Here is a 13482-nt window from a genome sequence, read left to right as displayed (position 1 = left end):
GGGAGAGGGAGAGAGAAGAAGGGGGGAGGGTAGGAGGGGGGAAGGTGGAGGGAGGGGGAGAGGGGAGGGGAGGAGGAGAGGGGGAGAGGGAGGGGAGAGGAGGGAGGGAAGGAGGGAAGGAAGGGGAGGAGAGAGATGGAGGGAGGGGGGAGAGGGAGGGGGAAGGAGGGGGGGAGGGTAGGAGGGGGGGGATGGGGGGGAAGGTGGGGGGGGGGTGAGGTGGGGGAGGGGGAGAGGGGAGGGTAAATAGCTAGATACAGCTGGACACAGATAGCGAGATAGATATCCATCTCTCTACCAGGCTCTGCATCTCCCTGCTCCTCTCCTCTCCCTGCCCCTCCCCTCTCCTCTCCCTGCCCCTCTCCTCTCCCTGCCCCCTCCCCTCTCCTCTCCCTGCCCCTCCCCTCTCCTCTCCCTGCCCCTCTCCTCTCCCTGCCCCTCCCCTCTCCTCTCCCTGCCCCTCTCCTCTCCCTGCTCCTCCCCTCTCCCTGCCCCTCCCCTCTCCTCTCCCTGCCCCTCCCCTCTCCCGACCTCCAGCCGCCAGGGGCGCGGTTGTGTGCGCTGGGGGGAGGGGGCCGTCGCCGTGGTGATGGCGCTGCTGGCGGTGGCGGCGGCCGGGACGGTCACAGCGGCGGCCGCTGGTCTTTGTTACTGGAGGCTGGGGCGGGCCTGCTCCGCCGCCCGCCGTCTGCAGGTCAGCCCCCGGCACCGGCACCGGCCGCGGGGAGTGAGTGCGCTCGGGTCCTTGCGGTGTGACGGCCGCCGGGGGGGGGGGGAGGATGTTTGTGGGGTGCGCTCCCCCAATAGGCGGGGGCGGGGTGCGCTCCTCCAGTGGGTGAAATTGGGGTGCGCTCCTCCAGTGGGTGAAATTGGGGTGCGCTCCTCCAGTGGGTGAAATTGGGGTGCGCTCCTCCAGTGGGTGAAATTGGGGTGCGCTCCTCCAGTGGGTGAAATTGGGGTGCGCTCCTCCAGTGGGTGAAATTGGGGTGCGCTCCTCCAGTGGGTGGAATTGGGGTGCGCTCCTCCAGTGGGTGGAATTGGGGTGTGCTCCTCCAGTGGGTGAAATTGGGGTGCGCTCCTCCAGTGGGTGGAATTGGGGTGTGCTCCTCCAGTGGGTGAAATTGGGGTGTGCTCCTCCAGTGGAGCTCCGTCATTCAATCATGGGTGATGGGTGCACCTACCTACCTACCCCCCCCCCCCCCCAATGGGTGGGGGAGCTCACCTATCTGTCCCTTATAGGCTAACTGGCTATCTAACTAAACATCGGGCATTCGAATAACTGGACACACAAATAGCTAGATGGATATCCATCTCTCTACCTAGCTAGTAATCTAACCATCTAACTTTCTGGCCATCTGGCCAAATTGCTATCTAACTACCAACCATCTAGCTAGCTAGTCAGATAGCTCGAAAGCCAGATAGTACATTATCGAAGGTATTTATTCACAAAATGCTGGAGTAACTCAGCAGGTCAAGTAGCATCTCAGGAGAGAAGGAATGGGTGATGCTTCAGGTCGAGACCCTTCAGACTAATGGGTCTGAAGAAGCGTCTCGACCCGAAACGTCACCCATTGCTTCTCTCCTGAGATGCTGCTTGACTTGCTGAGTTACTCCAGCATTTTGTGAATGAATACCTTCGATAATGTACTAAGGTACATTGAGGACAATAATGGCCGGGAAACAATAGAACTAATCAGGAGATGCAACAGATGGTGGATGCTGGAATCTTGAGCAAAAGGCAAAGTACTGGAGGAACTCAGTGGGTCAGGCAGCAGCTGTGGAGGGAAAGGACAGGCACTGCTTCGGACCGGGACCCTTCTTCAATTTGAACCCAAAGTCCAAAGATGGTTCCCGACCCGAATCATCACCTCGCCATGTTCTCCAGGGAGGCTGCCTGACCCGCTGAATTACTCCAGAACATTGTTTTTTTTAAAATAGAAAGCAACAGACCATTTTGTGGTGAGGCAGGTTTGCCGAGTGAATTGGTGCTGGGCTTGCAACAGTTTCAATCTACAGTCATTGATGTGGATGAGGAGAATGTATAATACAAGTTTGCTGATGATACAGAACTGGACTTTAGTTTAGAGATACAGCACAGAAACAGGCCCTTTGGCCCGCCAAGTCTGCGCCTATCAGCAATTAACCTGTACACTAGCACTATTCTACACACTAGGGACAATTTACAATTTTACCGAAGCCAAATAACCTACAAATCTGTATTTCCTTGGAGTGTGGAAGGAAACCAGAGCACCTGTGGAAACCCCACACGGTTACAGGGAGAATGTACAACTCCGTACAGACAGCGCCTGTGGTCAGGATCGATCCTGGATCTCTGGCGCTGTAATGCAACAACTCTATCACTGTGCCGCCCCCTTAGTTGGGGCAGAAGAACCGCAGCAAATGTTCATCGGATTGATTCCTTGGATGGAAGATTTGTTGCATGAGAAGAGATTAAGCAGCCTAAACACAAAGAGCTAGAGGAACTCAGTGGATAAGGGGAGGGAACGGACAAGTGATGATTCGGGTCTGGAGCCACCTTCAGTATGTTCAATCCCTCCCCAGATGCTGCCTTACCTGCTGAGTTTCTCCAACACTTTGTATAGCTTAAGATTCCAACACCTGCAATCTCTTGTGTCCCCAGGCTTTTAGCTGCTCATGTGAGATGAACAATGAGGTGATCTCATTGAAATGTATAAAATTCTTACAGGGTATGTATGACAGGTTAGGTGCGGAGTTGGTGTTTGACAGGGCTGAGTTGTTTAGAACCAGGGTCACTGTCACAGTATTTAGGCGTGGCCATTTAACTCAGACATCAGAAGTTGTTTCTTTGCTCAGAGGGGAGTGAGTCTTTGAAATTGAGTGTCAAAGAGGGTTATGGAAGCTGTCACTATACATGTTGAAATAATTGATAACTAAGGATAATGGGTTAAGAGGGATATGAGGCAAATGGGACAAGCCCAGAATTAGTTGGCATGGGCCAGGTGGGCAGAAGGGCCTGTTTCCATGCTGTACAGCTCTATGACTTTTATGTTCGTGCAGGGCATGAAGCGATGCTGAAATTAAATATCACCATGACCTTATTAAATGGAGTTGCAGGCATGAGAGGCCAAATGGTCTATGCCTACTCACTGTGTGTGTGTGTGAACTGGTGCCAAGCTAATATCACAACTAGCACTAAGAATTCAATCCAAAAATTTGCAAGAAATCCAAGAAATTGGCCGCGCCCCAACATTAAGGATTGGTTTGTCAGTGGACATGCAACATAGAAACTGGAGAAGGGAAACCGTTCCCCAGGGCCTGAACCCCCCCTCCCCCCCAAAGAGTAACAAGTTAATGCTGTGCAAATTCACCATCAAACCACCTTCATCATCAAGTGCCAGATTAGTTTTAAATTCACTCCACCATTACCTTCTGGGTTTTTCGCTGCCTGTGTTTTCAAATACCTTTTGGTTTTTGCTCTCCACATCCGGTATTCTGTAACTTTGTGGTGGAATAATTTAATTGACTGCAGTCTGTGTAGAGATTTTGCATTTTAGTAATGTGTTGTTGTGTTTTGTAGGAAGCACCAAAATTTCCACTGGATCAAGATCTCAAGTCTGTTCTGCTAAATGCACCGGGGAAATGCCTTCCCTATGCTGTTGTAGAAGGTACCATTTATTGATGTTATTTATTGCTGCTGCTTTACTTCCATTATCTATATTTTTGATTTTTTTTTTTTTTAATGGAATCGAGCATTTATTTCCCATCCCTGAGTGCTCGGGGTCAGAAACCGATCAACTGGTTTCTGACCACTTGCATTAATTTTCCAGACACACTTTATTTTCTTGTACACAAGGAGAACAGCACAATCCCAGTTCCCATACTGCTCTGAAATTCCAATCAGAGCGGTCAATTTTTTATACAGATTGTGACCCTTGAAATTGTGCGCTCTTTCTAATTTCTTATCATCAATAACAATACATTCTCAAAACATTAGTATACAAATACAATAACACTAATACAAGTAAACCTACATGCTCTTTTTAATCCTTTATTTAATTTTACAATAGACAATAGGTGCAGGAGGAGGCCATTCGGCACTTCGAGCCAGCACCGCCATTCAATGTGATCATGGCTGATCATTCTCAATCAGTACCCCGTTCCTGCCTTCTCCCCATACCCCCTGACTCCGCTATCCTTAAGAGCTCTATCTAGCTCTCTCTTGAATGCATTCAGAGAATTTGCCTCCACTGCCTTCTGAGGCAGAGAATTCCACAGATTCACAACTCTCTGACTGAAAAAGTTCTTCCTCATCTCATTTCTAAATGGCCTACCCCTTATTCTTAAACTGTGGCCCCTTGTTCTGGACTCCCCCAACATTGGGAACATGTTTCCTGCCTCTAACGTGTCCAACCCCTTAATATCAATATCAAGAACCTTGTAGTGTTGCAGTGTGCGTCAAGGAATACCCATCCCAAAACATTGGGGTACGTCAATGAATACCTGTCAGGAACATTGATGTGCATTAATGAATGTCTATAGGTTGTCCTGCTGTACACCTTTGTGATACTGCAGCTTCCATGTTGGGAAAGCAGTGGTCAACTGCTGTGCTTGTTTCCACGCTGTATCTTTCAATCAATCAAGTAGCTGGTGATCAGGGCAGGAATTACAACATTTCTTTTTTTGCTTCAGGTTTGGTTACCCCTGTCGACGAGACTCTGAACAGCCAGTTTGTGGATGGTTGCAATGGGGTAATACACAGACTGGTTTTAAAAGAGCATAATGCAGTATGGAATCGGACCACACACCTTTGGTAAGTTTGTACAACCCAAGGAATGGTTAGTCTGGTGTATTATCTCTCTCTACAGATGCTGCCTGACCTGCTGAGAAATTCAATGATTTTTGTTATATTTTAAATTTCAAATTCCAGATACACCATCTTCATAGAAACATAGAAAACAGGTGCAGGAGGAGGCCATTCGGCCCTTCGAGCCAGCACCGCCATTTATTTTGATCATGGCTGATCATCCACAATCAGGAACCTGTGCCTGCCTTCGCCCCATATCCCTTGATTCCACTAGCCCCAGAGCTCTATCTCATTCTCTCTTCAATTCATCCAGTGATTTGGCCTCCAGTATTTTAATTTAGATCTACTTCCATTGTTACCCTGCTGCTTGGAACTGCCGATCATAACTTTACGTTTGGAGTTTAAAAAATGTATTTCATATTATCAGGTAGCGAGTAATAAACTTTCCAAAATAAAATTGGGGTGACAGTGGTGCTGCCGTGCAGTGCCAGACATCCCGGTTCGATCCTGACCTCGGGTGCTATGTCTATGTGGAGTTTGCATGTTCTCCATGGATTTCCTCCAGTTTGCTCCCACACCCCAAGGACGTGCGGGTTTGTTGGTTAATTGGCCTCTGCAAATTTGCTCCCTATATATATGGAGTGGATGCGAAAGTGGGATAACATAGATCTAGTGTGAATGGGTTACATTGGCTGAGCATGCCGAAGGGCCTGTTTCCATGCTGTATCTCTAATCTAAATTATAATGAAGACATCTACAGGACTTAATTGCAGGAGCGAATTCAGTTCTTAGTTATGTTTCTCAAAGGTACTTGAAGGGAACGTGAAGAAAATTTATCAAAATATGATTTCAGTTGAAGTATAGAACATGTGCAATGCAGTGGAGACACAAGAAACTGCAGGTGTTGAAATCCTGAGGGAAAAAAACAAAATGCTGGGGGATCACAGTGAATCAGGCAGCATCTGTGGAGGGGATTACACAGACAACATTTTGGATCGTGTAGCTTCTTCAGACTGATGGAGTGTAGCGGGCTGGGAGGAAAGCTGGAAAAGAGGTGGAGGCGAGGCAAAGTGATAGGTGGAAATGCTGAGGGAGGGAAGGTCAAGTCAAGTCAAGTCAATTTATTTGTATAGCACATTTAAAAACAACCCACGTTGACCAAAGTGCTGCACATCTGACTAGGAAAAAAAAGAAACATACAGTGGCAGGCAGCCAAACACAACGGCGCGGCCATCTTGAACAAAATGTTAATTCAATCACCCACAGTCCAACAATAAAAGCACTAAACAGGCACCCAAATTACCCAACCCCAAAAACCCCCCAAAACACAGTCCAACAATAAAAGCATTAAATAGGCATTCAAATCACACACCCCAAAACCCCCAAAAACACAGTCCAACAATAAAAGCATTAAATAGGCACTCAAACCACCCAACCCCAAAAACACACAAAAAAGCTGATTGGTAGATGGGTGGAGTGAGTGTCAAGGGCTAGAGGCGAAAAGGAGATAAAAAGGTGTCAGATAAGCAGAGAAGTAGAGGAGGGAAATGTAAAGCCGGAGGGGGAGTGATGGGTTGAAGAAGGGGGGGGGTAGTGAAAAAGAGCCCTTCGCTCAACTGCGTCCATATTTTCCCCACCATTCCGTTCCTTTCTTTCCACCATTCCAGTCACCCTGCTCCTCCCTGCCTGTCTCCTATCCCTGAGTCCCATATTTCCCTTTTATCTCCACTCTTTCCCATGCCGCCTGTCCCCTTCCACTTTGGTGCATGAGTGTACAAACTTCATGTGTACTCTTCCATGGGCTTGCTTGTTAAATGGCACATCAGGTACAAGATACATGCTTTGTGGATAGTTTGCAGGCCATTATTGAAAAATCTGACCTTTTTATAATCATTTAAGTGGATGGAAAGCCACGGTTTAGATGTTATTTCTCTCTTAATCTGTGTTTGGCAAACACGAATTAAATGGGTGAGCAGTTTCAAAGGTAGACACAAAGTTCTGGAGAGAACGGACAGGTGATGTTCCGGGCTGGGACCCTTCTTCAGACTGATTGTAGGGGTGGGTGAACTGGAAGCAAGACCGGGACAAATATGGGCCAGTGGAAAATGATGCCAATCAGGAAGGTTCCCCGACAGTCCAGTTGTTGACTAAAGACGGTGTGATTCCAGAAGGAATACATCATTGCAAACTGAACATTAGATAATTCGACATTCATATTGCTGGTTCACATTCAGCAACCCAAGTGACATATGAGGTGCTGTTCCTCCAATTTGTGTGTGGCCTCACTCTGGCAATGGAGGATGCCCAGGACAGAAAGGACAATGTGGGATTTGGAAGTGGAGTTAAAATTTGTTAGCAATCGGGAAATCCAGTAAGCCTTGGTGGACTGAGCGTAAGTGTTCTGTGAAATGGTGGTCGAGTGTACGCTTGGTATCGCCGATGTACAGGAGACTATATTGGGAGTAGTTTCAAAGTTTGTAACTAGCTGGTTTAGATTAAGCTGAGCAGAGTAATTTGAGAAGGATGGAGGAGAATGGCAAGTCAAGCAAAAATAGCTGCACTTTTAGTTTTAAATTAGGATTAATTGCTTTAATATGAATAGTCATATCATATTTGAACAGCTTTATTTCTGTAAACTGAGCATCACCAGTATCAAAATGAGCCATGAAATTGAAGAAAAAAGGAATAGCATTCAGTTCAATATTCAAACTTGGATTGTTTTCTCTGGAGCATCAGAGGTTGAGGGGAGCCCTGTTAAAAGTATGTAAAATTATGAGAAGCGTAGATCGGGCAGTCAGATAGAACCATTTTCGCAGGATGGAACTTGGGGGCATAGCTTTAAGGTCAGAGAGACAAAAGTTTAAAGGAGATGCGTGGGGCGGTTTTATTTTTACATAGAGTGGTTGCCTGGAATGCACTGCCAGGGGTGGTGTTGGCTGCATATATGATAGTGGTGTTTAAGTCTTTCAGATTGACACGTGAATGTGCAGGGAATGGAGGGATGGTGGATCAAGTCACGTCAATTTTATTTGTATAGCACATTTAAAAACAACCAAAGTGCTGTTCAGGTACTAAGAAAACGAACATACAATGGCACACAAACATCACATGCAGCAGATGAGTTTAGCAACATGCTCTCTCACTGCTCCCCCTCTGTGGTTTAGCAACATGCAGCAGATGAGGTTAATTTATCCTAGCATCATGTTTGGTACGCAATTTAGACAATAGACAATAGGTGCAGTAGTAGGCCATTCGGCCCTTCGAGCCAGCACCGCCATTCAGTGTGATCATGGCTGATCATTCACATTTGTGGGGTGAATGCCCTGTTCCTGTGATGTGCTTCCCTATAGATAGACACAAAGTGCTGGAGTAATTCAGCAGGTCAGGAAGCATCTCTGGAAAAAAGGATGGGAGTTGGGAGTTTGGATCGGGAGTTTGAAGAAGGGTCCCGACCCGAAACGTCACCCATCCTTTTACTCCAGTGATGCTGCCTGATCTACTGAGTTACTCCAGCACTTTGCGTCTATCTTCGGTGTATACCAGCATCTGCAGTTCCTTTCTACACATTTTGACTTCCTCTGAACTTTTCTAAGTTCTTTGAAGCAAAATTCTTTTTTTCGTCTAGAGATACAGCGTGTCTGCACCGACTGGCAATCCCCGCACACTAACCCTATCCAACACGCATTAGGGACAACTTAGATTTATACTAAGCCAATTAACCTACAAACTTGTATGGCTTTGGAGTGTGGGAAGAAACCGAAGATCTCGGAGAAAACCCATGCGGTCATCGGGAGAACGTACAAACTCCGTACAGACGGCACCCGTAGTCTGGATGGAACCCGGGTCTCTGGCGCTGCAAGCACTGTAAGGCAGCAACTCTGCCGCTGTGCCACCGTGATCTGATTTGTTTTTTTTTGTTTGGTACGTTCTTGGAGCACTTGCTGCTGAAAATGAATAACTCAGGATGGCCCGGCTCATCACAGAGCTGCTCGGTGGCAAAGCGCAGGCTTTGTCTGTTTTCCCCACCTGACAATTTTCCAGCAAACTGCTCCGACGTGGATTCAACAATGCTTCATTTCCTGCCGCATCATTAAAGATAATGACCTTGTTTAATTTCCCCCAAGTTAGTAATGCACATTGCAAACAGAAAGTCAAAGATTTCAATCAAGAAATTAGTATTCTCCTCTAGGAATCAATGGAAGCACGTTAAATAAATGCAATGCCCATGTTCAGTGAGGAGAGATTTTTCTTGAGCAGAATGGGGCAGCATGGTGGCACAGCAGTAGAGGTGGTGCTTTACAGCGCTTGCAGTGCCAGAGACCCGGGTTTGATACCGATTACGGGCGCTGTCTGTACGGAGTTTGTACGTTCTCCACGTGACCGGGTGGGTTTTCTCCGAGATCTTCGGTTTCCTCCACACTGCAAAGACGTACAGGTTTGTAGGTAAATTGGCTTAATATAAGTGTAAAGTATCCCCACTGTGTGTAGGATAGTGTTAACGTGGGGGGAAATCGCAGACTCGGTGGGCCGAAGGGCCTGTTTCCGCGCTGTATCTCTAAACTAAAGTAAATGGCATTAATTGCTTGTTAATCATTGTTAATACTTGTTGCTAATAACTAAATTGCTTGTATTACTCCTCCCCCGTCTGTCATGGTGTAGACTGAGACTGACTCCCTTTCCCCCCCATCCCCTCCCCAATCTTGCACATCCCCAATCCTTTCCACTTGTTTTTTTGACTGTCGGCTGATCAATTTCCCTCCTGACATAAATAAAGTTCTATCGTATCGTATTAACTCCAGCTTTGACCGTTTGCCTTCAATAGGAATGACTGTGAAAAGATTATTCATCAGAGGACTAACACTGTGCCCTTTGACCTTGTGTTGGCTGATGGCACCCCTAACACCTCAGTGAGGGTGATGAAAGCCTTGGAGTCGTCCGAGCTGAACCTGGAGACTGTGTATCAGAAGTTCTACCCCGCAGTGCAGTCGCTTCCAAACATCGTGGTGCATTATATCAGCGGGGAACGGCCGAAGGGGATCACAGAGATGGAACAAATGCTGAGAGCCGGCGACGCGGTGACTGGGGTCGGCGAACTGGTCTTGGACAATAATCTCATCAGGCTTCAACCTTCAAGGCAAGGGCTGCAGTACCACTTATGCAGGCTCGACTTCAAGTCTCTGGTTCAAAGGCACGAGTCCAAGGTACGGCAGTGGAAAATCCTGACCCTCCTGTTTGGAGTTGCAACCTGTGCTGCCATATGTTTCGTGCTCTGGCGGCGGTACAAACGCAGCAGACTGGAACAGGAACAGACAAGGCATCAAGACGAGAAGATGGCAATGAAGAAACAGCGTATGCAGGAGCTTAACCTGGAGGAGGATGAGGTCTCTGACAATGCTTGTGCCATCTGCCTGATCAGGGACTGGAACTGTGTGTTCCTGCCATGTGGACACATCTGCTCCTGCGACGGTTGTTTTGAGGCCTTGCCCATTCCTAAAACATGCCCCCTTTGTAGGCATCTTGTCTTAAAAATAGTCCTGTTGTACACCAGCTAAATATTAACGCCCTTCTTCTTTCCTTGCCACAGACCTATCACCTTTCCTGTGGAATCCTTTTTTTTCAATGGAATATATATTTATTGATGATGATGATGGAATATTTATTGTTGGTGCTTATTCATTTTCATCTTCAGACTTTTCTAATCTAGTTTCCCAGCGTACTGTGGCAATTGTGCTTTTATAAAGCAAATGTGATTTTTTTTCAGTGTGTATCCTGATTAAACTCTGTCAGATTCTAACGTATTGTAATCTCAAGCTGCTTGCTATGAGATTGCTGATCAGACCTGTCTCAGTACTCATGATATTCTCTAAAATACCTGGGTTCCAAGTATGTACACACAACGTAGAACAGGGTAGCACAGGAATAGGCCCTTCGGCCCACACTGTCCATGCTGAACATGATGCCAAGATAAACTAATCTCATGTACCTGCACATGTTCCATACTCCTCCATTCCCTATATCCTCATGTGCCTATCTAAATGCCTCTTAATCGCCTTGTTTATGCCGGCCTCCAACACCATTCCCTGGCAACGCATTACAGACACACACGAGTCTCTATGTAAAAGACTCGCCCCGCGCACCTCCTTTAAACTTTGCCCCTTTCATCTTAAAGTTATACCCTCTGGTCATTGACATTTCCCCCCTGGGGGAAAAGCTCTGACTGTCTACCCGATCTGCACCTTCACGCCCATCCATCTGTCTCTCCCTGTAGTTGTCCCTTGGCAACTATGCTGTCTAAGCAAACTCAGCTATTGCCTCTACCCTTCCTAACTGAGTCAATGTGGAGACATTTTCTTTCACCGTTTTTGTTTTTTCCCTCCAACGTTATCCCTCCCTACGTGATATTGTTTTCTTATCATTTAACATGGTTTCCTTCCTCCCTCCCTCTGTCCAGTTAATTTCCTTTGTTCCACAATTACTCCTTATTAAATTTTACAAACATACATGAAATTCAACCCACTCCAATGAACTGTTCCTCAGCAGTAGGTTCCACTAGAATTATGTTTCACTCCTCACGCTTGTTGACCAGTTTCTCATTCGTTAACCTTGTGGCGGCACGGTGGCGCAGCGGTAGAGTTGCTGCATTACAGCTCCAGAGACCCGGGTTCGATCCCGACTACGGGTGCTGTCTGTACGGAGTTTGTGCATTCTCCCCGTGACCGCGTAGGTTTTTTTCCTAGATCTTTGTTTTTGCTCCCACACTCCAAAGACGTACAGACCTGTAGGTTAACTTTTTGGTATAAATGTCAAATTGTCCCGAGTGTGTATAGGATAGTGTTAATGTGCGGGGCTCGCTGGTCGGTGCGGACTAGGCGGGCTGAAGGGCCTGTTTCGACGCTGTATCTCTAAACTAAACGAAACTAAGTGTAGCTTAATGGGTTCTAGTGGGGTCTTGACTGAGACATGAGTTCTTAAGGAGCCCTGGTGGGGATGATTCCTTTTTCCAGGAGGATCTAGAAATAGAGGATTGTTGTTAAAGAATAAGGGGGCACCCATTAAAGATTTAAAAACAAAGCAATTATTTTTTCTCTGAGGGTAGTGTGCCTTAGGACCCCTCCATTGCAAATGAAAATGGAAGCAACATTTTTGAATGCAGGAGTAGACACTTGATAAATACTTGGACAAATCAATTTTGAACTGACGTCTCTTATTTTGTAGCTTTGAGATGAGAGGGGCAAAGGTTAATGGAGATGTATGGGGCAGGTTTATTGTACACAGAGGTTGGTGGGTACATGGAATGCACTGCCAGGGGTGATGGTGGAGGCAGATACGAGGATGCATTTAAGAGGTTTTTACGGAGATATGGATATGTAGGGAACAGAGGAACATGGATCACATGCAGGCAGAGATTAGTTTATCTTGGCATCATGTTCGGCATAGACATTGTGAGTTGATGGGCCTGTTCCTGTCTTGTTCTTTTCCATCTTCTGTGTGAGATTATTAGTCTGATCTGTTGTAATCCTATTAAATGGTGGAATAGATTTGAGAAGCCCAGTGCATCTACTCCTGAATGGTATTTTGATCATGTGATTATGAAAGTGTAACATTCACGAGAGGGATGTTTTACTTTTGGGGTGGGAAGATCAAGTTATTGTACTGGAATATTATTTCATATCGTTACTTGCCGTGCTAGTTGCTGTATTGTAAATCTGTTATGCGATACAATTTACAGACATATTTTCAGATCCTTAATGGTAAACTCCGTCCCCAAACATAGATCCAGTGCTAAATCTGTGGTAGACCTGAATTAATTTGATTATGTACGGGAGGCTTGTCTGTTGATATTAGTGTAAATCAGTTGTGTGCTTCATGTCATGTGCATTCCCTTTGAAGGAAACCGAATTTGAATGGCTCTGGAGCCTCAGGAAAACATTGACGTTTCTCTCAAACATGAAAAAAAAACAACCCCCTTTTGAACTTGTGTTGATCAAAGAAAGCAGAACAAAGTTACAATCCTTGCCTCCGAGAAGAGGTCGAGGGAAAATAAGTCATCGCCACTCTCCGAAAATTGTGATGAAATGAATGGGAAGTAACAGAATTAGTGGTGACTACTAATAAAATGAAGCAACGCGTTGTACCAACAACCTTATCTTGCATTCACTCTCGAGCTTCCCAGTGAATCAAAAGCCAAGCTAGCTCATGGCATCAATTATACAATAGTATATAATTCTGTTTGAAAGAAAAATAAATATGTAATGGGACACTCAACATTGGACAAGACTGAACTGTTGAGCACAGGATTGCCTGAGAGCGAATATGTTTTTTAAAAAACCTTGCTCATAACAAGGACTTGCAGATCAGTATTAGAAATATCTTTCTGTGTCATTTCCCTTCATCCCCGTGACCTGCGTGGGTTTTCTCCGAGATCTTCGGTTTCCTCCCACACTCCAAAGACGTACAGGTATGTAGGTTAATTGGCTGGGTAAATGTAAAAATTGTCCCTAGTGGGTGTAGGATAGTGTTAATGTACGGGGATCACTGGGCGGCACGGACTTGGAGGGCCAAAAAGGCCTGTTTCCGGCTGTATATATATGATATGATATGATATTTAACTTTACTGCTGCAGGTACTGATTTTATGTGCCTTGGAGTATTTCTGGAAAGGACGGCTGAGATTCACCAGGATGTTGCCTGGGATGA

General features: G+C 46.2%; 1 protein-coding gene across 2 annotated transcripts; it reads left to right on the top strand.

Annotated features, from left to right (window-relative positions):
* Positions 1-572: 572 nt before the first annotated feature.
* mul1 (mitochondrial E3 ubiquitin protein ligase 1) lies at positions 573-13040 on the top strand. Of its 2 annotated transcripts, none has more exons than XM_078425294.1 (4): positions 573-694; positions 3560-3647; positions 4672-4792; positions 9609-13040. In XM_078425294.1, exons 1-4 carry the CDS (start codon positions 590-592, stop codon positions 10336-10338), a joined length of 1044 nt encoding a protein of 347 aa, XP_078281420.1. In that variant the 5' UTR covers positions 573-589; the 3' UTR covers positions 10339-13040. The 2 variants fall into 2 exon arrangements, with proteins under 2 accessions (XP_078281420.1, XP_078281419.1); XM_078425293.1 differs by having other exon boundaries at positions 581-727.
* Positions 13041-13482: the final 442 nt, after the last annotated feature.

The sequence above is a fragment of the Rhinoraja longicauda genome, chromosome 30 (assembly GCF_053455715.1).
Source record: "Rhinoraja longicauda isolate Sanriku21f chromosome 30, sRhiLon1.1, whole genome shotgun sequence".
Taxonomy (NCBI): Eukaryota; Metazoa; Chordata; class Chondrichthyes; order Rajiformes; family Arhynchobatidae; genus Rhinoraja; species Rhinoraja longicauda.
The sequence above is the reverse complement of the archived record's forward strand: the minus strand, read 5'-3'. Positions and strand labels throughout refer to the sequence as shown.